General features: G+C 36.1%; 7 protein-coding genes and 1 non-coding gene across 8 annotated transcripts; 5 read left to right on the top strand and 3 right to left on the bottom strand.

The window, feature by feature from the left end:
- Positions 1-236: 236 nt before the first annotated feature.
- Positions 237-2,324, top strand: ATP22 (Atp22p; the record flags this gene model as incomplete). Its single annotated transcript, XM_003677107.1, has 1 exon — positions 237-2,324. One exon carries the CDS (start codon positions 237-239, stop codon positions 2,322-2,324), a length of 2,088 nt encoding a protein of 695 aa, XP_003677155.1.
- Positions 2,325-2,515: 191 nt separating this feature from the next.
- Positions 2,516-13,714, bottom strand: TRA1 (histone acetyltransferase TRA1; the record flags this gene model as incomplete). Its single annotated transcript, XM_003677106.1, has 1 exon — positions 2,516-13,714. The coding sequence occupies one exon, from the start codon at positions 13,712-13,714 to the stop codon at positions 2,516-2,518; it is 11,199 nt and encodes a 3,732-aa protein (XP_003677154.1).
- Positions 13,715-14,079: 365 nt separating this feature from the next.
- NCAS0Ftrna9M lies at positions 14,080-14,152 on the bottom strand. The gene has a single exon. It is a non-coding gene; the product is annotated as a tRNA-Met (tRNA).
- Positions 14,153-14,673: 521 nt separating this feature from the next.
- On the top strand, positions 14,674-16,611 carry YPS7 (putative aspartic endopeptidase; the record flags this gene model as incomplete). Its single annotated transcript, XM_003677105.1, has 1 exon — positions 14,674-16,611. The coding sequence occupies one exon, from the start codon at positions 14,674-14,676 to the stop codon at positions 16,609-16,611; it is 1,938 nt and encodes a 645-aa protein (XP_003677153.1).
- Positions 16,612-16,994: 383 nt separating this feature from the next.
- On the top strand, positions 16,995-18,416 carry PAL1 (Pal1p; the record flags this gene model as incomplete). Its single annotated transcript, XM_003677104.1, has 1 exon — positions 16,995-18,416. One exon carries the CDS (start codon positions 16,995-16,997, stop codon positions 18,414-18,416), a length of 1,422 nt encoding a protein of 473 aa, XP_003677152.1.
- A 163-nt stretch (positions 18,417-18,579) lies between these two features.
- MRP1 (mitochondrial 37S ribosomal protein mS43) lies at positions 18,580-19,527 on the bottom strand (the record flags this gene model as incomplete). Its single annotated transcript, XM_003677103.1, has 1 exon — positions 18,580-19,527. One exon carries the CDS (start codon positions 19,525-19,527, stop codon positions 18,580-18,582), a length of 948 nt encoding a protein of 315 aa, XP_003677151.1.
- A 569-nt stretch (positions 19,528-20,096) lies between these two features.
- SVF1 (Svf1p) lies at positions 20,097-21,512 on the top strand (the record flags this gene model as incomplete). Its single annotated transcript, XM_003677102.1, has 1 exon — positions 20,097-21,512. The coding sequence occupies one exon, from the start codon at positions 20,097-20,099 to the stop codon at positions 21,510-21,512; it is 1,416 nt and encodes a 471-aa protein (XP_003677150.1).
- Positions 21,513-22,612: 1,100 nt separating this feature from the next.
- NCAS0F03110 (hexose transporter HXT3) lies at positions 22,613-24,319 on the top strand (the record flags this gene model as incomplete). Its single annotated transcript, XM_003677101.1, has 1 exon — positions 22,613-24,319. One exon carries the CDS (start codon positions 22,613-22,615, stop codon positions 24,317-24,319), a length of 1,707 nt encoding a protein of 568 aa, XP_003677149.1.
- Between the last annotated feature and the right edge of the window lie 1,231 nt (positions 24,320-25,550).

The raw sequence follows: 25,550 nt of genomic DNA, 5'->3' as shown, positions 1-25,550 counted from the left end.
TTAAAATATTTTAAAACATAAATTAGGGCTTTCTAATTTAAATATTAACGGGGTAATCGCAACAATAGATTGTATAGATTTATCGCCATTGATGAGAGGTACTATGTGGAAGAACAAAGATGACAATATAAGTTGTAGGGGCCTGTGTTAATCAAATATATAAGTTCGAAGTATATCCATGGTTTTGTTAGAATATATGAGCATATTCCTTACATTTATTCCATTATTTTGAAAAGATGCAAACATGTATGCGAGCGACCAATACCCTATTAGAAAAGAAGGTGCTCCCTTCTGTGATCACTAAGAATCCATCTCTTACTAATAAACAGAAATTCAAGAAGATTTGTCATTTAATGAAAAGTAAACCTCTGGAGGATATCCTTAAACCAAATTCCCCAACTTTACCAAGAATGGCAAAGCTGTTAGAATCGATGACTACGGTAAGGAAGTTTAGAACCGCTAACAATAGACTGCGAACTCACTTCGGAGATGATTACCAACGCATTCACGCATCTCTCTTGAAACATTCTAATGACCCAGAACTTCTTAAACTCGGTACGTTTGAAAAGTTTTCCCCTGTTCAATATGCTTATTTCATCAAGCTTTTAAGATCAACCATTGCAAATAAAAAGTTGACAAAATTGCAGATCAGAAACCGATTGTATAGGATTATTACAAGGGAAACAGATATCTTTTACGGAATGAAAGGTCATTCTGTATTTGTTCTTCCTGATGACATTCACCAATGGTTTTTTTATAACATCCCAAAGGAAGAATCATTCAAACATTATTATTTTTTAATAAAAAAGAGAATTCATCTAAGTGCATCACCAAATGTATGGAATTTTACTAAGCGTCTGTTGCAAGGTTCGGAATTAGAACTTCAATTGGCAACTTTCCAGATTTTCTTGCATGATGAATCCAGCCAGGAAATCTTTCGAAAGAATTTTGTTGACCTATATGATTTTAATGCCATGGTGCAAGTATTCAATAAATTATTACAAAAGGGGGATTATCGATTTGTGACATTTTATTTGATTGCTCTCATTGAGAAATTAGAAAAGTCAAATTCTAGACGTAGGATGACCATCCAATCGAGAAGCATTGCATTTTTAAAATTCAATAATGCCTTAATGCATTGTATTTCTCGAATTGGTGACCTAAAGTTATTTTCACTGGTATTCAAATTCCAATTGGCATATTTGGAGCAGACAAACGTTATTCATGAGAATCCTAAAATTTTAAACCTGTTAAACAAACCATTACATGACTTTCTTAGAATATTACGAAAGAAGGGGCTTCATAATGAATTATTTCAAACAATCCTTAAGATTCAAGAAATGCCAACTACAAAATCTTATATGTTCAAAAAATATGTTATTGGTGAACTAATATCATCTGTTTCCTCATTCAATGATCCAAAATTAACATGTCAATATGTGCTTTCAGTTCCGAATCCAAAGTCCTTAGCCATGACTCTAAATAAACTGGGTTTATGGGGATGTATTTTCCATTCCTCTTCAAAAATACTTTCGGAGGATGATGTAACTATGCAGTTGAATAGCATCCCGAGGGTACTTTCGTCCACTATGTGCATTAAGGAAGAGCATAACATTCATTTTTTGACAGAGTTGTATAAAGTACTACTTGCTACCAATCATACTGTGCTAGACAAAGAAAAGTATAAAGAATTTTTACTCTTTCTCTATCATAATTATTTGACTGTCCTAAAAGAAGGGGGCCTGACTTGGATGTTGGATTCACGGATTCTTTACGTACTTTTATATCACGTTAGAGAACATTTGAAAGATGATTTTTTGTCATATCAACTTTTAAAGACTTTTTTGAACAGCCCAGTATCCAAAAAGATGAAAATATCTGGAACAGCTTGCCCATTCACGCTGGTACTTTACGATAATTATGCAATTCAACAGCAGGATATTAGTGACCTGCTAACTTCAATGAATGAACATGGTATGCCTATATCTTTCAACTTTTGTGTCTCCATGGTTTTCCGATATTTGGACTGGAATAATAAAGGAGAAGCATACAAATGGTACCAAAAGATAGTTTATGGTAACTTTGAAATAAGACATCGGCGGTTAATTGAAGCAATTAAGAGTAACAAGTGGGAATTCCCAAAGCATTTTAATAGAGAACTGTTAGAAACACCAGATGATAATGAGCCCAATTTTGATGGTATTGATGACATTAGGAGAACTGAATTGTTGTTGGAAAATGAAGACGATGATGGAAGGAAAGAAGAGGAGGAAATCGGAGAAGTTAAAACAATAATTGAAATGCTCTCTGCAATCAAAAAGTAGCTCATATATAGCATGATCCGATTCGGCTGACTGACCCATTGGTATTTAGTTTTTCATAGATTCTTGTAAATAAGCATATAGAATTATCTACATTTGTTCATATCTAAAAATAATATATCTGAGCTATTGTTGGCTTAATGTACAAAAGTTATTTAGTAATACAATTGAAGAAAGTGGGTAATATTGATTCTCTAGAACCACGCCATATAACTTATATCTGTCTTAGCAAGGTTTCTTGGATTAACAGCGGCATTGATTAAATCTAATGCATGTTGAGTTGTCACCGTTGGGCTTGAGCTTAGATGGCCTAATTGTGAAACCTTTCTTATAATCAGATCCACATTAGATTGTACCATTTCACGTAATTGGGGATTTTCCACAATTGGACGATGCAAATTACTATACCATGAAATAATTTCATCACGGATGAAAAGGGTAAGGTATGTATTCAATTTATTCTCTGGTTCCATCAAAGCACGTGCTATTAGGAACAAGTTAACTGAGAATATACCTTCTAATGCCGAATCACCGATCAATTTTTGAATATTTGGCGTTAACCTAAATGGTATTGGTTCTTGATTGTGGAAAATTGGGGCATCCGCAGGCAAATCTATATCATAATTCTTTAAGAATGGTTTAACTCTTTCGAATGGGTATCTTGATGGGAGCATTTCTAACGTAAACACATCTCCTGATTTTTCGTCGATATAGATCTTATTTGGTGTTCGATTATTGATGGTCATCATATGAGACAAAAATGTAAAAGTCCCATAATTAGATGCAAACTGCTTACGGAATAACCAGAAATCTTCAAATTCTGTGAACATTGATGAAAAATAATCCTTCAAAACATTTGTTGGTAAGAACATTGATTGAATGGAGCTCATTATTTCAATCTTAACCAATGTTAGGTCAGGATTAGGTAATGATTTATCGTGTGCCATCTTTAGTTGCTCTGATATGAAATCCTGAATGGCTTCTGGATCCAAACCATTTTTAGAGCAATATTTATCATATATTTGATGTAGTGTCTTAAATGATGCGTTGTCATTCATAATACGAACATTAGGAGATAATGGGATGGCGATAGGTAAATTAAATTGAATATTACGTCTACGAGTTTCCACATTCTTTGTTAGTAAATTGTTTAACAATCTGTAAAGTTGGAACATTCGTTCTTCCCTTCTTGAATGACGAACTGCTGGTAATTGAACAGCAAAAGAATATGTGTTACCATCGTTACCTCCAATATTTAGCCTGTAGTACGATAGATGTGTACTGCGGACAAAGTCGACTGTAGGTAAAAACCTTGTGATCTTTACAAAGTGTAAATTTGTGTCTTTGTTTAGCAGGTATTGCCCTGGAATTTCAATATCTTCAAACGTTTGATGGTGGAAATTACTTAAGTGAGGGCAAATCTTCTCAAGGTGTTCTGTGTGAGGTACCCTTGCAAGTCGACTCTCTAGTCTTCTCCTCCAATAGCGTAGTCTCTTGAGATACGTTTCAAAATCAGGCTTGCTTTCTATAAAATCAGTCTGGAATTTAGGTCTAATATGTGGTGCGAGTAATGTTTCAGAAAGTCTCTTCAAATTGGTTTCTGTACTGGAAGGTAGTTGGATGTTTGTCCTTGGGAAGGGTAGTCGGTTATAATTGAATGTTCCATCAATTAGAAGTACATTGATAAGTCTGAATAAATCTTCATCTGCACTAGTTTTAAAACGTTCGTCTATTTGAGCAACCAATGATTCGAGAGATAGTGCCAATAGAGGATAAGCTGTTTTCAAAATGCTACTCAATTCTTGAAGATGTTCCCATGGTTGGCGCGTACCATTGCTGTTCTGTTGCAGTGATTCACCCTTCTCTTTAATAACGGCCATTGTTCTTTTTTGGATAACAGAAAAGTCCTCTGTTGTGGTCCTTAACTGGAAGTGAAGAGCTTGAGGATAACTTTTGGCGATTCTAATAAGTATTTGGCGAACCATATTTGCTTCCTTGTGCGATAATGATGTCAATAATTGAGGGATAAAGGTTATCCAGTACCATACTGGAACCTCACCTCTAAATGAATCGAATGCTTTTGACAGCGAGCCAGAAGCGTCATCCATACTAATTAACCATAAGATACGACATAGAAGGTTTCTAGTCTTGGAATTCTTGTAAAGACCTGCAGCTTGGAGGTAACAACTGATGGCATTACTTGCATAACTAATATTGTTTGGTTCCTCTGTTAAACGTCGATCATTAAAGAACCCCCACTGTGCCCAAGCCTTTGCTAAATTCAGGTCAATCTGGACTGCGGTAGCAAAAGCTTGGTTAGCTTCATCGTTGGCTTTTAACCTTGATAAAAACATACCCTTTAGTGTAAAAAACTCTGCCTTTTGACCGGTACCGAAATAAACCAAATTTGTGTTGCTAATGACATCTAAACCAGTTGTCAGTTCATTCATGTTTTGGTAATGACACTTGGCTTGCTCACGTAGTTTGAGGAAGGCTTCTTGGATCTCAATATTGGGTAGAGTGTATATTCTCGCTAGCTGATTGATACAGACTTCTGGCATATTATGTCTACGGGCAACATGTGCAAATCTATTAATGATCCACGCCAGCTCGTGGTATCCTCTATATGCATGTGTATTGATGGTGTTACTACTATTTGTTTGCTGAAGTGCAGGTATTAATGGTAAGTAAGCATTATTCACAATTTGGAATGTGTGCTGTCTCCATGTAACTAAATCGTTCCACAAGTCAATATCGTCCCAGATGTTGGGTAGACGATCTCTCCAAGCCTGGAAAACACGTTTAACTTCCTGTGCTTTGGCATCAATATTTTGAACAGTAGTGGTATGTAAATTGTTGTAAATTTGGGTAGCCTCCAAAAATTCGAGGTATTGTTGGAACCCATGTAGTAGCCACTTATGAGCTGGCGTATACTTCTCAGGAAGGGAAGCCCATTTGTGTAAACTTAATTGAATTCCTTCATCACATAATCGCTTCACTTCTTGGTCACCTTTTCCAGTGTCAGCAAAATGTTGTAACGCAAGGAACGTTTCAAACATTTGTCTACGAGGCGTAGGCACATCCATAACACTCTTTACAGATTGTTCTAATGCTTCCCTGTCAGAATTCCAATCAGCAACTCTCCATCCACATTCTAGTAATAAGTCCGTAAATCCTTCGTGTTTTGCTAGTTCCGTTAATATATCCCAATGTTGGAGTTTCTCTGCACATAATATCCAATTATCCTCCCAAAGTGCATACTCAGAATCAGAGTAAGGAAGGGCACCACTTCTAGCTTTAATTTGTGCAACCTCGTATAGTTGTTGTGCCTGGTCCCATAAACCTACTTGTTCGTATGAAAGAGCTATACTTGTTTCATTGTACTTTGCTCTTCTTCTCCATAAACCATAATACATATCATCTTCTTGTAAATTATGATATAGTTCTAGTAGAGCATCATGGTTTGCTTCAATTATCTTTGCATTATCTATTGTAGTACTGTCTTGAATTGATTCCAAAATCTTAATAGATTGGTACCACGAGCCATAGGAAGTCGCTAAATATTTCACTAAATGAGGAGGTATTTCCAAGGTCTCGACCTTACTGATTGAATCCAGCAGAATACTGATGATATTGACCCTTGTGTGTTTAGTATGATAAGGTTTTGAAAGAATGGCGATCAAAGACCTAACAAATCCATATTTTTCATTGCGAGGAATGCACTTATAAACCTGTGGAAATAAATTCACCCATGCCTTTTTAATTGTTTCGGGGTTTTGATAGAATAATTCAACTAGTGGATCGAAAATGTCAGACGTTGTTATTTGGCACATTTTTTTGAGAGCTGATATATGATTACTAACAAATGACGCAAATTCAGAGCCATCCTCTTCAACGTCCGGTTTAATGTTTGTTGGTAAAAATTCTTTCAGGACACCTGGAGTTACTAAGTATGAAGTATTATGGAGTGATAGAGAATGTTCTCTTTCGAAGGCACCATATAGTAGCTGAGAAGCTTGGTTTAACCAAGGATAGTCAGCAATGTATTCCCAATTTTGGTCTCTTATAACGTAATAGAGTCTTTCCTTAATATCCTTTTCTAGACTATTATTCAAAATTGACATAAACCTCTTTCGAATTTTAATATTTTGAGTACGCGTTCCAACTAAAAATGGTTGTTCCATCCTAACAGTTATTTCGGTATTACTATATTGTTTGCGTTCAAATAATTCCAATACAATTTCGTAGAATGATTTAGATAGAGATGGCTCACCTCTTATCTCGAATGCGAGCATTTTTGTTAAGATTGCAGCCTTCTCCTTGATTGTTGGAAAGACTTCATTGTTAAAGACCCATGTTCTTGATACATTGATTATTTTCCCTAGAAAACGTTGATCCATAGATCGATCGATTAGAAGAGCAAGGGTGGATAAGAATGGTCGACGAGCGTCACCCAATGATGAAACTTTCATGGATAATAAACATAAAAGCTTTTCTAGAAGTTTAGTTGTGATTTTAGCTTCCTCCATGGTCACAGCATCTTTTGGTTGAGACGTAGTGAGATGGTCCTTACACAATTTGTTGAAAGTTTTCATTAAAACGTTTAGTAGAGGGTCAATACCTTCAGGGAAATTAACAAACAATGTCCACACTAAGGTTACACCAGCAGCAACGGATGATGTCCCTTGTAAATCTTGGGTGATGATAGATTCTAAATATTTTATGAATATCTTTGAGGGTGAGCTATCGTTCATTCCAGTAACTGTTTCTTCGTTTACCTTTATGGCTTTCAACACAACATTCAAAACCTTTTGTAAAGCTTCCTGCATGTCATGATGATTTGCTTCAATGCACTTGTCCAGTAGAGATTGTATTGTTGTTAGATTTGCCACAATCCACTCGGGTTTTTTATTATTGAAAAATATATAGAGCACGTCTAAAGTGTTAATGCAATAATAGATGGTGTTCTCCGATCCTAGTTCAATATTGGCTAGGAATTTTTCGAAGTATGCCATTTTTATATTGACATTTGGCCAATATTTCTCGGAAAGAAGAACTGAGAGTATATTCAATGACCTTATGCCAAGTTCATTATCGGATGCACGGTGGTCACTGGCGCAAACATATCTTATTAGGAAAGAGACACAAGACTCTCTTAAATTCAAAGGAATGGAATAATTGGATATTTCTTTTTCAGTGGCCCCTACTGTCTGTTCATCTGCATCAATCATCATTGAATCACCATCCTTATCCAGTTCGCTACTTTCTTGAAGATTTCTTTTTTCCCAGCGTAGAATTAAATCAGCGAGATCTATCGCCAAAATTTGGCTGTCTACATTGGAATTTGGGAAGAATGAGACTTTGTTCATATGGTGGATAATATTCGACACGAATAAGTCACGGTAATCATACAGTAAGTCTGCATGATTGATTAGAAATTGGTACAGTGTATTGTTCTGAGTAAAATTGTTCTCTAACATAACCCTCTTTACCCAATTGACCCATTCGTTTGCTTTTCCTTCTCCTGACATCCTTTTATTCATAACAGGTGCAAGCAGATCCAATGATTGTCGAACAATGTAACGGGCATCACTTGGTGGGCATCTCAGAAGGGCAACAAATATCTGGGTTATTACTCTTAGTGGAAATTCGTATTCCAAAATAAAGTGTGTGGTAATCAGATACGCTGTTTGCTTCACTAGTGGATCTTCGAGTTTTATAAAGTGCCAATTGAACTTGATTATATCTTTCTTGATATCGGAAATTAAGTTCGGGTTCCATTTTACCAAAGCACCGGAGAGTTGTAATAGCTCAAATCTATATGCGTCATATTCGCCATCAATTCCGTTTAATAAGACTGCATTAGAGCGAGATGGTATCCAGATTCGAGAATGGAGTAAGTCCAACCACCCAGGTCTAGTAGTAATTTCGTCTTTGTCGGATAGATGTTTACGCTGCACACCATCGTAGATTAACGTTGAATTGATTATCTTTTGAAACATAAAAACACTAACTTCCAAAGAATGACTAAATGTAAAAGATATAGTGGATTCTAGGTATTTGTCTCTCTCGGTTGTATCATCTAAACTGATGATATTTTTGAAGATAAAGTTGAAAACATCGTCTGAGAATCTAAGGTTGTTCGAAATTGAAAAGTTAACGAACTCAAAAAATAAAATCTTTTCAGAGGGGTAGAATTCAACAAATTTTAGATAGATCCCTTGGAATTTATCTATGGCCTGCCCTAGTTGCAAATCGTCAATGTAAAATTTGTTTTCTTGAATAGTTTTCACAGTTAAGGCTTGCATATCCCTTATCTTAAATACCATATCCCTTTGGCTTCTTAACCAATCAGGTCCTTTAACGTTTAGCATGGCGTCAAATAAATCCACTAAATTCGCAAAAAAACTTACAACTCTAACCTGGTTTGTAGGTATATTCGCTATATAATAATCGTGGAAATTGCTCATCTCATTCTCAAATTCAGTAGCTAAATCGCTTGCTTCAGGAATTTGTATGATATTAGACATAAATAAGACTAATTGCCTTAAACCTAGATTCTTTTTAAAATATTCGGTTACAGGCTTGCAGAATCTGTTTAAATATTTGGCCAATGGGAGTCTGAAGGGAGAGTTTAGCTGTAGACGTAGTTTCCTTTCAAGAAGCATAACTTTCAGCAGCAGATCATTCAGAAACATATCTGCCTTTGGAGGTAACAGATAAAAGATGTTGATGATGCTACTAATAATTTTAGTTGGCATTTGATCGTGTATATCTTGTCCGAAAATTGTATCTAAGATTTCCAATCTACACCACGCGGTTAAATGATCTAATAGCTTTTTCCCAATTTCCACTTTGAAATAAGCAATCAATAATTCAAGAAGCTTGGATAGCGCATCTAGACCAGAGATTGATAGCTTCTGATGATCTGAAAGATTCATTAACATTGGTTTTAATCCATTTTGCAATAGTTCCTTAGGTAATTTAGAATTTCCCTCCAAAGCACCTTTTAAGGCATCATAAGTAGCGTTAATTATCTCTGGGGAGGTTTTTAACATTGTTTTAAAGAAAACTGCTAGAACTCTAATTCTTAAATTCCCCTGTTGAGCTGTCGCAAATTTTTCATCCTTAAGGGCAAGGGCCATTAGTTTTATGCATGTTATTCTTAATTGGACCAAATGTTCGGCAGTTTTGTACTCGGTTGATCTTTGGACTGTCGACAGTGATTCATCTTCCGCATCCGCTAACACAATCACTTCTTGAAGAAATCTAAAAAGTTCCTCGTTAAATGTTAAGAAAGAGTCAGGTAACCCCACACAATATGTCATTGCGTCAATATTCCCGATTTGCATCGTAAATGATAATGCTCTCAGTGGTTTTGTAAATATTGGTGACAATAAGAAATGCTTTGAGTGTTCCATTAATTTCACAATCGGAATTTGAGTACTCTCGTGTATTACAGTCAGACAGGATTGACATGCCTTCCTTACTCGAGCATTTGGGTTGTTTAATTCACAAACAACATCCGTAATAGAATTCTGTAAATATTTTGAATTGAGTGTTTCTAAAGTAACATCGGAGCAGGTCAACCTCAAAATCTCAAGTAAAAGATCTTCAACATCTTTGGTAATATTTACTGGTGCCTCTTCAATTGTATCCTTCAAGACAAATAAGAAACAGGCAACCATTTCGGGTTGTAGACGCTTCAAAAGAGGTAGCGGTATAGTTATTGTTCTTACTAGTATACCAATACCAAGGAGACCAGCGTTATTTTCATAAAATGGTTCTTTGTAACAGCAATGTATGAACTCTCTTAGGAGATCAAACAGAAGGGAATATGTAAATACCAGATCTTTTTCGTAAATCATTCTACTCTTTTCGTTGATTTGCATAATTGCATCAATACCAGCGTTCTGAACATCTTTAATATAACAAGAAAGAGACGTTGAGATTGCACGTACCAAAACACTACTAGTTATTCTAACTTCTGGTTGTTTCACGTCAATGTTAAACATATTTGTATAGTTCAATTTGTTGGTTAGAGTGTTTGCAACTTGCAGTAAACAAAAATGATCTACAATGTGGCGGATCATCGTTTGTGCTTCATTCTTTAGTTCTGCGATAGATGTTGCAAAGAAAACTGATTCCAATAAACGTGTGAGAAGCTTTTCCTGTGCAGTGAACAGTTCACTATCAACTGGAGGTGATAATTCAAAGTTTGAAGCAACATCTACTCTTTCTTCAACGGGGATTTTTGCAGAAGCTTTCACCAAAGCAGCAAAGTCCTCTGGAAATTCAGTAGAATCCTTAATAAATAATAGCAAAATATTCGACAGATACTTAAAGGCATTTTCCCTGTAATGGATATCAGCCTTGTAATCTTCTAGTATATCAAAAGCCGCCTCCATACCAGGAGTCACGGAAAGTGGGATATCATCGTTAAAGCCGTTGATTTTGACAAGAGCATTTATCTCCATATCTAATTCAGTATCCGATTTTAGATCAGATGGTGCCTTTAAGAAACGACGATTCCTACCTCCAAGTTTACCCAGGATCTTCACAGTCGTGTGGCTAATGGCATGGTTAAAAGGTTGAGGTTGTAACAACTTGAAGAGAGATTTAGAAATATCATCAATAACTGGTTCTATTATCGGATCAAAATATTCAGATGTAAGGTTATCGATACATAATTCTAAAGTTCTGAGACCCTGCGAAATTAGCTCTGGGTGACCTTGTAATGCATAAACTAAAGGTTTCATCAAATATTGCAAATATGGTGCCAACACACTCAGACGTACAGGGACAGTTATACACAATTCAACGTATAATTCACGTTCATGGGGTAATCGTGCACTTAAAACTAATTGATTCAAGGATTGGAGAAGAACTTGAAGTATTGGTTTGATCATTCTATAAAGATTTTCAAATCTACCCCCTCCTATACTTCTGAATAATGTCCTGATTAAATAGAAATATACTAGACGTTCTTCAGACATAGTCGAGTACTTTAGTGAGTCCAATATAAGGTTGTTCAAATGTGGCAATAAAATCAGTTCGTTTGTATTAGGAAACAAGTTAACAGACATGAAACATAGTTTGAATAAACGGACAATCACGTTAGCTTCATAGAAACCAGCATTTCCTAAATGTGGCAATTTCTTTTTAAGGAATCTTAATAAAATGCTGCAGAAATTTGGTGAAGTTAGCTCATTTGTGAGTAACGACTGCGCAAGATGTAGCAAACCACTATCATTTATCATGCTATCATAAAAGAATTCTATCTCAGAGTCCACTATTTCATTAAATGCTGAACTATCAATTTGCATAAACATAAAAGCGATGCAATCCATTAGTTCTCTGCTATCTTTAGTAGCCGTTACTGGTATACTGGGTATCGTGATATCGAAATGTTTTTTAGGAGAAATTTTTGGCTTAACTGGATCAGCAAAATATTGTAGCGCCAAAATACATTCATGAAATAATCCTTTAAATGTTAGGACTTCCTCATATGAAAACACTCTTCCCACAGATGCCCACTGTTTTGGATTAGACATTGTATATTCATTTGGTGGAGGATTGAATGCTTTCAAATCATGAATGATGGTTTTCAAAAATTGCATTAAGGTGTGGAAAAAGTACGCAATATCTTTCATTGGATCATTCATAAATGAAGAAGGTAATAACACAGGTGCATGGTGCCTGATATCAAAGTATCCCAGTATTTCTGTCTCTTCCTTATTATTTTCTTTTACATCTGGTACAACAGCATCCTGTGATTGCTCCTCCTTTTCCATTTTGACTTCTTCTGGAGTTTTTGGTATATTTTCGTTCATCTTAAAGACATTTTTCATATATGTATCGAGATCTATATTTTCAATGTGTACTTCCTTTCTTATCTTATTATTTCTGTCGATCTTTTCCTGTAGGTATTTCTTATGTGATCTCATAAATATGCCATGATCTCTATTAATACTTTTAAAGCGGCGGTAGTAGGCATCAATGATTATCATAAGTAATTTCTTGGCTCTAGGAGCTTCATGAGGATTTTCTTTACCTAGTTTTAATATTCTTTCTACCAAGTTTAATAATAATTTGGCACTCATTATTTGAACATTAAAGATTAGTGATTCATCTAATAATCGTCCTCTGTATAATTTTACAATTTTCTCGATTTGGTCCAGGTTAATTTCGCTCCTTATATTATGAATAAAATCTGCGACAGTACTATAGGCTAAAGTTCTTAATAATTCTCTAGTGGTAAATGCATCACCAAGAAGCACATTGTCATCTAAAAGTAAGTCTAGCTTGGAAACAAATAAGTTTCTATAGTTTGTAGATAATATATGTCTTGTGGCATGGACCAATTCTTTTCTCGCAGAAGGTATTTCGGAGGGACAATCTTCAAATAACCTAATTATTAGATCTGGGACTGATTCGGCGTAATTCTTCAATATCTCTGCAGCATAATCTCTTAAAAAGACGTACGCTAGGAAGGATGTACATTTAATTTGTGAAAATATAAAATCACAATAACTTGCTCTATTGATAATATCTGGGGCCAAACCAGTAAACCTTTTCCCTTGAGATTCAGCCTCCTGGTGGGCCTTTCTTTGCGCACCCACTTCTAAATTTAATAATTTCATAACCATTGGAATAAAATTTTCAAGTGATGTGCCATTTAATTGTTTGTAATTAGAGTATAGAGTTACCATTCCAACTGGACATTCTACTAGCATTTTAAAAGATCTCATCACTGGTTTTAACAATTTTTCAGAAGTTTCATCCTTCGTTAATTGTTGATCATCGTTTTCGTTTGTGTCTTTGTCTGATGGATCTAGTAATTGTTCGCCTTCGGAGGTAATATTATCATTGGAATCATCATTATTATTGGTATTTGAGTATTCATCAAACTCTAATCTGACTAATTCAGGTGTATTTTGATATAAACGATTAATAATTTCAATGAATTCTTCAACTCTGTCCTGTAACAGAGTTTTAAAAAGTTTGAATAATCCAGGTAATATCTTCATACAGATTATACCATTTTCTTCATTTTCCTTTAATAGTATTTCGAATATTTTGTTTAGGATGGCAATAGCTTGGGCTTCGGAAGTGTGTCCAATAAGGTATCTATTCATTATGTTTAAAATCGCGTTTCTTAATTTATGTTCAGGTGAAAGTTCATTAAATGATATTGGAATAATATCTAATTGATTTAAAAAGATTGGAATCATTTTCTCCAAGAAAAGATTATAGTCATCAGGCAAGCTGAGTAGTTCCAATAAATCATACAATTCAGAGATTGTTGAGTATTTTGTTTGTAGAGAGGTGGCCTCATCGCTGAATCTAGTCGCGAATTGACTTAGTTGTTCAGAAAGAGGTATCGGATCCATTATGATTGTCAATAAAGGAGTAATTCTAGCGATAATATCTTAACTGAAGGGCCTTGATACTGTGGTCTCTGATTTGCTTTGGTGCAGTGCTGCCAAATGTTCAATTGTTGTTAACAGAGAATCGGAAAAAGGTAATTCTCGAATTTGATATTTTCATTTTTCATTCACGTCTTGGAAATCCTCCAAATCACGTGCTGGATTTCCTAATCGGGAAACAACCGCGTCAGCTGTTCCAAACCAACTAATGACAATACTAAAGAAATTGGTTTTACAACACACAAGTGAGTATAGGTATTTTATTTGGAAGGAAGTGGCCTTGCTTATTTTGAATGAGGTTCGTTCAGAGTAATGAAAAAAAAAAAGAATGCTCCAGGGGAGGTTCGAACTCTCGACCTTCAGATTATGAGACTGACGCTCTGCCGACTGAGCTACTGAAGCAAACTTGAAATTTTGAGTGTATTTTAAGGTTCCCACCGGGCAGGAACAAGCACAGGATAATGTAATAGTGTATTAATAATTCTGAATCTACAAGCCTTCTCTTATGGTAGCTATGACTATGTTTTACCATAACTCTGTGTGTTTGTACAGTTTGTATCTTTTATTAACCGACAGTTTGTTTAGCCTGTCATGTTACGTAATACTTGCCGCTTTTGCAAAAACTTCGAACGAACAGAAAACAATACGTTACGTAGAAAATATTCGAGGCTTAACTAAATTTAGAACGCATCAGTGAGTGATAAGTCCGTAAACCTAGTGCCAAGACTACAAACATCATCCTTGGCTTCTCTGTTACTGTTCCCGTCGCTCGAATCCTGCTATTTCCAAGCCCCTCTGTTCACTTAAAAAACTACTCATTACAGGAACCCCATCATCTCCGACTATTAATATATTCATTCATTCATTCATTCATTCAGTCATTCATAACCACAGTTTTGCATCTATCCCCCATCAAGCATACGATGTACCATATACATAGCAACATAATGATAACATTCATATTACTCCTACTGCCTTTATTTAGTAAACTCAAATCAGCATCCGCAGAGTCCACTTCAAGTATATGGAAACCGTTTCCAACGTTAGATATCGGTACCATTAACGATGGCGTATATTATGTCAATGTGACGATAGGCTCTCCGCCTCAACAGGAAATGTTGCGAATCGACACTTCACAACCCTTCGTTTGGGTCCTTTCTGGAGCAGATGATAAACAATGTAATCGATTAGATAGTGGATGTCTTTCAGGGAATAGATTTTATCCCGAAGAATCTACAACGGGTGAAAGCGCAACTAATAGCACTATCTATAGCCTTAATTTCCTCGACACTTTTAGAGTTAATGGTAGTATCGTGGTGGATAATTTAAATTTCACCAACACTGATATCACGGCAGCTTTAGATTATACCACATTTAATTCTAGCAAGAATAATTCTATTATTGACATTGGAGATGATTTTCTTGTGATCAAAAATTTTGGGTTTATTAATGCCGAAGACTCATATCCAACAGATATGGGTTCGTTAGGTTTAAGCAGCACATTTAATGAGACATTGAACTATTCTCCTAGTGGTAATTTTAATACATCCTTTTCAATGTTAGCAATGCTAGCGGAGTCTGGTTTAATTGACTCCCAATCGTATTCTCTATGGCTAGGGAATGGTGCGGAAAGGGATACTCAATTATCCTCTCAGCGTACACCAGATCCACAATATAATAATGGGAAGTTATTATTGGGTTCTGTAGATCCAAGCCTTTTCAAGGAACCCTTTTATCAATTTGATGTACTCCCTTATGTGGATCCAAATACTCAAATTGAAAGTTTTAGTTTTCCAGTTATTCCAATGAATGCAATTTATATAGTCTCTAAGACCGGTACAGGAACCAACGTTACTTCAGAAGATTTCTTAGAGCCAGTTCTATTAAATTCAAATTTTCGTTCTAACTATTTACCCTTAAATTCCATTATTCAAATTGCCATTCAAGTGGGGGCCACTTATGTGGAATCTCTGGATAGATGGCTTCTTCCATGTTCTATCGCCAATGAAAATGTTCATTTTGAATTCACTTTTGATAAGCTTAATATTAAGGCTCCTCTAATAGATTTCTTAGAAAGTACTTTTGATTCAACTACAAATACATCCATGCATTTCTCAGATAACAGTGAAGCATGCTTTTTGAAACTTTATCCCAACACTTATGTTGGCTTTAACGCCCTGGGGAGACCATTTTTGAAGAGTGTATATTTGGCAGTTGAACAAGAAGGACGTATTGTTGGTATGGCACAAGCTGTGCAAGAAATGAACTCAACTTTCCTAAATGCCGATGTCGTTCCAGCAACAACCCGGATTGCATCTTCTAAAAAGTCAGTATCGTCGTCAAGTTTAAAAATAACAGCAACAACAACAAGTTCTTTCTCGATACCCTCAGAAATATTCACGGTGTCCTATAAAGGGAATGGGAAAACTAGCAGCATGTCAAGCACTTTAAACACAACATTCGGTATAGCTGCTATGTCCTCAGGTTACATACCTTATGCCACATATATTAACATTACCGATGTCGATTTGAGCCTCTCGCCTTCAAGTGCATCTGGATATCTTTTGACCGTTCCAGGTCAATTTACAGCCACAGTTTATTCTAATGGCATTATTGTTGGTCCTGGAAGATCATTTTATGTGACATCTACGTCCACTACTACAAGGAGTTCATCATCCATGTTTGACAGTATCTCATTGACTGCTTTTTCTGATCTAGCAAGTTCTACAGAAGTTACGAGGGTGGCTAATGTTGGAAATAAGAGAAATACTATAGAGTATAAATTTGATGGACTATCGAAGACTGTCTGGTGTATGTTGCTGCTCTTCGTTGGTGGTTTTATGATCAATATCTTTATGTAGAGAACTATAGCTCTTTTAAAACATACGTAATTTTTTAGTCCTCCCATGTGCGTTATCTATCGTTTCTACCTGTTATTATCTATAATATAGCACTTTACGCGTCGCGCCGTTCCTGACGATCTTCTCGAGGAAATTTTCAAAGTCAAAAATAGATACGTAGGAAATCTCTGGAGTAAATGATCTACTCCAAAACAACTACCGCAATCGCACCTCAATATCTATTATAAAGGATCTTCACGCGTCTCACTTAGTTCCAGCTCATAAGACCAGTTACATTTGTTGAGCCTCCTTCTTCTTCTTGATTTTCGCAGAAGTAACATCGAATAATCAGATAGATAATAGTCCAATACAAGATCACATCGTTATCGATAAGAACATTCGAAATGCTAGACCGCTCAGACACGCAGAACAGCGGTAGAGGCAGACCATTCTCTACAACTAACCCATTTAGATCAGCAGCCAACGTTGATGTTGGTGTGAACCAATATGGTAATGATAGACAGTTTCAAGATTGGGCCTCATCTCAAATGAGAGGAACTTCTTCACACTCCAGCTTCTCAACACCCTATGAGGCGGATGAAATGTTTGGAAGAAACATAGCTTCGCCCGCGGAAAGTGCATTCAGTGGTAATATGTCTCCTAAGGGTGTTAAACCAGCTTCCACCAACCCCTTTTTGGATGATGTGGAGGAAAGACCTGCCAGCCCACCAAGACAAACAAATACTAGACCTAGACCTGTTCATTCCTCTTCGACTGACGAAAAAGAAAGACTCAGACAAAGATATCTTCAGGTCGACAACGAACAAACAGTCAAGCCCGTTTCATCTACTTTACCACCTCCACCTTCTTACGAAGAAGCAGCAGGACCTAAGAAATCTAAAGGGAAGTACCCTTCAGAAAAGGAGCATTCTCACCGTCACCGTAGTGAGCGTGAGCGTGACCGTCATCCTCGTCATCGCCATCGTAGCGATCATAACAGCTCACATAATAAAGCCAGTACATCGTCGCCATCTAAGAAAGATAAGAGGAAAAGCAAAGTATTGATGCCTAAGAATGTTGATACCATTGATAAGTTGGATGTTACCGGGTTATTTGGTGGCTCATTCCATCATGATGGTCCATTTGATGCCTGTACGCCCCATAGAAATAAAGGTAATAAGGTGGCTCCAGTGATGGCATTCCCCGCAGATGGTCCTAATAGCACCATTGGTGGTGCCTCTGCTAAGAAATCGGCACTTAATGAAGTTTTTGGTAGGGAGGATGATGATGAAGATGATGGTTTATATAAGTTAAGAAATGATACAAAGGACGCCATTAGAGGAAATGTAGGAAATGTTAAACAAATGGACACTAAAAATAAAACAGAGTTGGTTCATGGACCAACGACTGCAGGTTTGGGATCTACTACCTTCTTGGATGGTGCACCTGCAGCTGGGAACACTAGTAATAATATAAACAGGAATAAATCCGTATCTTACAAATTTCGTGAGGAAAATGCACACAAATTTGATAACTTACGCAGGAATATGAGCACAAATAGTCATGCTCCAACTAGACACAGAACAGGATCAACTGAAGGATACCCTCCTAGATATAATAGCAGTAGTAGCAGTATACAAAGATCAAGGAATCCCGAAAGGATATCGACCACGAAAAGTGGTGGTTCTGGAACGGGACATATCACATTTGGTGATGATGAAGATGATATTTACCTTGGACTCCCTCAACAAACAAAGAAAAAATCTGCTGGCTCCAAACTTTTGAATAGAGTGAAAAGTTTAAAAGTAGGAGGCAGAAAAAATTGACATTCCTTTATGAAGCTGTGAAATAAACTTCATGGATGCTAAAATGGAATGAAAAGACCTCTTTATTTACATGATCATTATATGTACATATATAATTTTATATTTATATAATTCCCTTCTGACAAATCCTTAAGTTTTAGAAATATTATTACTATTAAACATCTTAATTCGGAAGTCTAGTTCCTACAATGTTCCAGTCTATAGACTTCCAAACACGTTCAAGATATTCTTGCTTCCCAAATACACCATAGTCTGATAACCAGGATTTAGGAGAAGCGTCGATAGCCAACAAAGGTATGTATTTTTTTGATTTCTCGTAGGCGTTCGTTTGTCTTGCTTCCTCAACAGATTTCATATATTCAGATGTATCATTATTGGATACTTCTTCCTCCGCAGGTTCTGGTTCCTGAGCTTTTCTAATCTCAGCCAACCTCCTCGATAAATTATCCATCATGTCCATTTTATTTAGTAGAAATGGAGAACCAGAATTGTAAGTATTAACAACAAATAGTTCAGTAGAATCCCTTGCAGTGGTCCAAGCAGATGTTGAAGATCCCAGACTTGTTGACGTATTCTTCCTTGCCACTAGCCAAGTAAAGCCATCCCCGGATATACCCAAGTTTGAATTTATTAATAATGTTTTAAATTCAGTTATGGAACCAAAGGAATTCTTAATATTATCATTTAGTTTAGGGTATGTCACGCTCAGTTTTGCCTCGTTACCATAGACACTAACGTCAGGAGTCTTTAAGAGAGTATCAGCTCCAATTTGAGGAATAGGTAATGGTTCTGAACAACCTTTCAAAGTAGAATAACAAAAATTCAAGTTGAATAGCAATGACGCATAATTAACGATATCTTTTCTGGTACCAGATTCTCCATAGCGTAACACCAGATCTAAGTATGATTCCTGTTGCGTTGGTTCTTGGTCTTTCACAAGTCCGTTTAATTGTTCTGTGTAATGTCTAGTTCTATCGAACCATGCGTTTTGGGTACCATTCACGCTAAGAAGCCCAGGAAGTGCATTGCCCTCAGTTATATGACTTAAGGATGGGACAATATAAGATCTTATCGATTGACCAAGCTTTAATTTCGGTATTCTCCTAAGCATTTCTCTTCTCAAAGGACACGTATGTAGCGGATCTTGAACTCCTGATGCTAGCGATACTTGATAGCTTGCTGCCTCGCTACAGGATCTTACCGTTATATTCCTTAAATTCACAGTTTCATTGAGCAAACAGGGCTTCTCTTTGTCTAACCCTGAGTATTAGAGCCCTTAATTTTAATTTTATAAACCCTAACTAAAATACGGGTAACTTTTAACAATCACGGCTCACGAGTTAATCGCGTTTAACGGCTTCACAAATTTTTCGTTGAATGCATCAACTTTTCCTGATTGTTTGGTTGGACCCGTTCATCACCGATTTAAAGGTGGGCTTTGTTGAAGAGATGGAGAGATCATTGCTGAGTTAGAATACATAAAGCTACCAATTGAAGAAATACTGATCGTTGTCTTCCTGATAATAAATCATTGAACCATTATACGTCTTCTTTTTGAAATACCCCTCTGAACTACAGTCGCCTTTTGAATAGATCAAAAACATATTTAATTCAGAAACCTCTACATCGATCCGTTCGTTATAAAGAGATCATTTACTACAACACACACATAAAAAAAGAATGCTAAAGTGGATTCAAGGTGGTCTTTCCGCAGTTACAGGTATTGCTGAACCAGAATACGGTAAGGAATGTATTCATTCCGTCGTAGATAGAGTGAAAGATAAGCAACCATATCATTCTACATCGCGCGAAGATTTCTTCTGGATTGCTCCAGATCACACAAATGTTGAAACTGTGACCTTTTATTTCAGTAATTTGAAGACTGGGATTGTTGGGTTCGCTCAAATTATACATTCTAATATCATTGGTATACACACGGCAGCTCAATTCACTTTCAGAATTTACGATTCCAAGAACCCAGAAGAATTAAATTTATGGACATCTACAAAATTGGAAAACTTCAGAATTGAAGGTCCAAATTTTTATGCTGATAATTTGTCTGTGGAACTGAATGATGAAAATACAACTTACCATTTTGTTTCTAATGTAAACGAGCAATCCATGATTGATTTGACTTTTATAAGATTGACTCCTGGTGCTAAAGTCGGTGAAGATCCAACCACTTATTATGGAGATAACATTGATGAACCATGGGGTTCCATGAGACATGTGTTTTGGCCAAGAAATTCTTGTCATGGTACTATCAAATTGAAGATCGCTCAAGAACAAGAAGAACAGGAAGAACAGGAAGAAAACGCAGAGAGTGGAGAAAGTGAAGAAGCTAAAGAAGAGGAGCCAGTTGAAGCCGATAAAACAAATACAGCAGAGCAAGAATCGAACAAGGAAGAAGATAGAGATGAAAATAACGAAGATGAGGGTGAAGATGATGAAGAAGAGCACGTTATATATGAAGATCGTTTGATTACTTTTGATGAAAAGGAACCTGCTTTCTCCATGTTCGTTATGGCATTCCAAGGTATGAAGCCACATCATGCTGCCAAGGCATGGAATTTCCTATACTTTCACTCTAAAGATTATTCTGCCGTTTTAATGGAATATACAACTCCTAAATCATATGCTAATACAAAGGTATCTGTGGGTATTTTGACGTCGGATAAAGAAGTTTTGGCATTGACTACGGACAATACTGTATCACATTTGAACCCAGAAATCGACTCTGTGGGCTGGAATATCCCAAAAAATCTAAAAGTGGAATTTAAGGGTGTCAAATCAACTTTAACAGATGAAGAAGTTGAAAATAACAATCTTCCGGATTCCGATAAGGTCACTGCTACGGTCGAAGGTCCTTTAAGAAACTTGGTTCAAAGAATTGATGTTATGGGAGAGGTCCCTGGGTTTGTTAAGAACATTGTTTCCGGTGTTGCAGGAACTAAGCCTTATATTTATCAATATGCTGACGAAGATTTCAGTTTACATGTTAATAATGGTAAAGAAGTTAAAGGTTTGGGTTGGGCTGAAGTCACTTTTATCTCTGAATCAGATGTTGTTACAAGTGAATCTTACAATGAGGAGTAAGGATTGTAATTTCCTTCCTTTTTTTTCCCATTTATATTCTCATTTCCATCTTATAAACAAGAATCATAACATTTCGTTGTACATTAAAGGTCATAATAAATGGCACATCTCATAACTCGAATAATAATAATAACATAAGTATCTAAATACCCACCTGTTTTTTTTGAAAATAATAGCATTAATGTTTTTAATGACGTGTATAATAGATAATGGTGGCGTTCGATGCAAGCATTAAATCATCAACCTTTTACCCTGATCTCGAAGTAATTATTGGTCTCATTTTACATATTGGTAAACACTTCTTGAATTCTTAGTTTAACGTTTACTCCCAATTAGCAAGCAGGGATAGATTTTAATTTCAAATGTTTTATGGGAGGTAACTACTTATTTCCACCAGCCGTCAAAAAGAAGGAAGGTGGCAAGGGAAAAATCTCTCCAGAACAAAGAGGAGTTATGGGGTAAATTGAATATCTAAGAAATATACACAACCATACTCCGTTTTCTCCACTTTTTGCTTAATGGAGAATTAAAGTGAACGGTTGGTTTTCTTATGAATAAACGTTTGGGGAAACGTCATCAACCTCCTCAAGCTATCACGGGAACGTTATCGGGCAGGAGGTATGGGTTTGGGTTGATATTATCGACCGCGTGTTAGAACCCAAACATTAGAAATACTACGTGGGTCTATTAGGTAACTTACTAAAAGAAGTAGAGAAGTATCCCGGAAAAATTTCTTTTTTTTTTCATTTACGTAGTTCGGAAAAACTTTTTCCGAGAAAAGACAGGGCCGTACGAATATATTTTTCCGAGCAAGTCCGTTTCCGATTCCCAAAGGGCCACGGAAAATGGTTTCCACGGAACATCTTCAGTAAAAGTGCGCACAGAGCTCGGAAAAATTAAATAAACCGACGAACAAAACTGGTAAAAGGACGTATTCATAAACAACTCAATCACGATTCTTTTTCAATATACTGTCAGAGAAATTTATATAAAAGGTTTAGGTTCCCCAACATTAATTATTTTTTCTGGGGTACTTTTCCTTTGTCTGTCTCAGAGCTTCAATAAATCATTCGAATTCATTCAATTTAGAACATACTAATATGAATTCTACACCTGATTTAATAACTCCGCAGAAGTCTACTTCTTCAAATTCAAATATTGAAGTAGACTCAAATAACTCAAAGGTTCTAAATGATCCTGCCGGTATGGAGAAGAATGGCTCCGACGACTATGAACAAGTGACCGAACTTGTAAATCCAAATAACGGTAAAGGTGCTTATGTTACAGTATCTATTTGTTGTGTTATGGTGGCATTCGGTGGTTTCGTTTTTGGTTGGGATACTGGTACCATTTCTGGTTTTGTCGCTCAAACTGATTTCTTGAGAAGATTCGGTCAAAAGCATCACAATGGTACTCCTTACTTGTCCAAGGTCAGAATGGGTTTAATTGTTTCTATCTTTAACATCGGTTGTGCTATTGGTGGTATTGTTTTGGCAAGATTAGGTGATACACATGGTCGTAAGATGGGTTTGATTATTGTTGTCTGCATTTACATTGTCGGTATCATTATTCAAATCGCTTCTGTTAAGGCTTGGTACCAATACTTTATCGGTAGAATTATTTCCGGTCTAGGTGTTGGTGGTATTGCAGTCCTATCCCCAATGTTGATTTCTGAGGTTGCACCCAAGGAAATGAGAGGTACTTTAGTCTCCTGTTACCAATTGATGATTACCCTTGGTATTTTCTTGGGTTACTGTACTAACTACGGTACTAAGAACTATTCTAACTCTGTCCAATGGAGAGTTCCATTAGGTTTATGTTTTGCATGGGCTCTATTTATGATTGGTGGTATGACCTTTGTTCCAGAATCCCCACGTTACTTGGTCGAAGCAGGGAAGATTGATGAAGCTAGAGCTTCCTTATCAAAGGTTAATAAAACCCCAGGTGATCATCCATTTATCCAACAGGAATTAGAACTTATTGAAGCTAGTGTTGAAGAAGCTAGAGCGGCTGGTTCTGCTTCCTGGGGTGAATTGTTTACTGGTAAGCCCGCCATGTTACAACGTACAATGTTGGGTATTATGATTCAATCATTGCAACAATTGACTGGTGATAATTATTTCTTTTACTACGGTACCACGGTTTTCACTGCTGTTGGTATGCAAGATTCATTTGAAACATCCATTGTTTTTGGTATTGTTAACTTAGCCTCTACTTGTTGTTCTTTATACACCGTTGATAAATTTGGTCGTCGTAACTGTTTATTATGGGGGGCCGTCGGAATGGTTTGTTGTTATGTTGTTTACGCATCTGTTGGTGTTACAAGATTATGGCCAAATGGTGAAGGAAATGGATCCTCTAAGGGGGCTGGTAACTGTATGATTTGTTTTGCCTGTTTCTATATTTTCTGTTTCGCTACCACTTGGGCACCTATTGCATATGTTGTCATTTCTGAAACTTTCCCATTGAGAGTCAAGTCTAAGGCCATGTCAGTGGCTACTGCTGCCAATTGGTTATGGGGTTTCTTGATTGGTTTCTTCACTCCTTTTATTACTGGTGCTATCAACTTCTATTACGGTTATGTGTTTATGGGTTGTATGGTCTTTGCCTACTTTTACGTTTTCTTCTTTGTTCCAGAGACTAAAGGTTTGACTTTGGAAGAAGTTAATGATATGTATAGTGAAGGTGTTGTTCCATGGAAGTCAGCTTCATGGGTTCCACCTTCTAGAAGAGGTGCTGATTATAATATTGATGAATTGGCTCATGATGATACCCCAATCTACAAGAGAATGTTTGGCAGAAAGTAACTTTCTGGGCATTACCAATGTAATTTTATAACGCATCTACGAATATCTATAAATTTTTATCTCTTTTATAAATGGTTTAAATAAAAATGGAAAAATCTAAAATTAATTACTTTTAAAAACGAGCTCAAATAATTGGTTAGACAACATTTTAGGGTGTCTGTTTGATAATATTTTGTTGAAGTTAACGAAAAAAAGGGTTAGAAGATGACAGAATTTTTTTCTTGGGTATTATTTTAGAAATTTTCATAAAAAATTTGAAAAATAAGGATTAAAATGTTACTAAAGGTAGGATCGGGAGTTAAGAGTGTAATATCAAACATATAAACAGGATTTGGTATTAATTTATTTTTTTGCTTTGTAGAGTCGTGGGAGTATGACATTTTAAAAAAGTTAAAAAAATATACTATCCTTAATATTTTGTAAATAAAAATATCTTAATATCCAAATTTCTTGATTTTGGCCAGATATAATGAAAGTAATTCAAAAAAGAACAACATTAAATAGTTACTTATTTTTATCTGAAATTAGAAGAAAAGTTGAAATTCCTTTAAGAAACTTCAAATGGTCGAGTAGTGAAACTAAGACGATAAAAGATCAAGTTTCCAAATAATTGAAAAGAGAACAGACTAATAATACTTTATAAACACTATTGTTGAGGTATTGTACAAGGTGATTTACTGAAAAACTTCTAGAAAATCTATTTAAATGACACATTCTACTATGCGTACAAATTTAACCATTTTTTTGTTGTCTATTTACACTTAACTGTTAAAACCGCTTGATAATAAGCACAGGAACAATTATGAACTATTATTTCAAGTCTTCACAATACTAAGAGCAAGAGAAAGAGCAAGAACAACATTGTAGAGATTTCCCCAAAACATTTGTCACAATATTGTGCCAGAAGTGAGAAAAAAAATAGATACAAATGTGTTCCTCAAGCCGACCACTGGGAACAACTGAAGAGGTTCCAAGAAAGAATTGCAATTGAGATTTGTCAGCTGTTTGCAATATTTGTTACCAGCCGAATGGTAATAATGTGGAAAGCGCCCCGCGATAAACCCCCACGCCCCGTGTTTTGGCATAAAAAAAAGTTTAGTGACGTTCCCACTAAATGACCACACAAACGCTATTTCAGGACATCTGTTTCCACGCGTTTCGCGTATTCTTCCAATCTTCTCATACATGATCCGACATTAGTGCTCGAGAAACGAGACATTAAGGTTTACAC

Source organism: Naumovozyma castellii, chromosome 6 (assembly GCF_000237345.1).
Source record: "Naumovozyma castellii chromosome 6, complete genome".
Lineage (NCBI taxonomy): Eukaryota > Fungi > Ascomycota > Saccharomycetes > Saccharomycetales > Saccharomycetaceae > Naumovozyma > Naumovozyma castellii.
The sequence above is the reverse complement of the archived record's forward strand: the minus strand, read 5'-3'. Positions and strand labels throughout refer to the sequence as shown.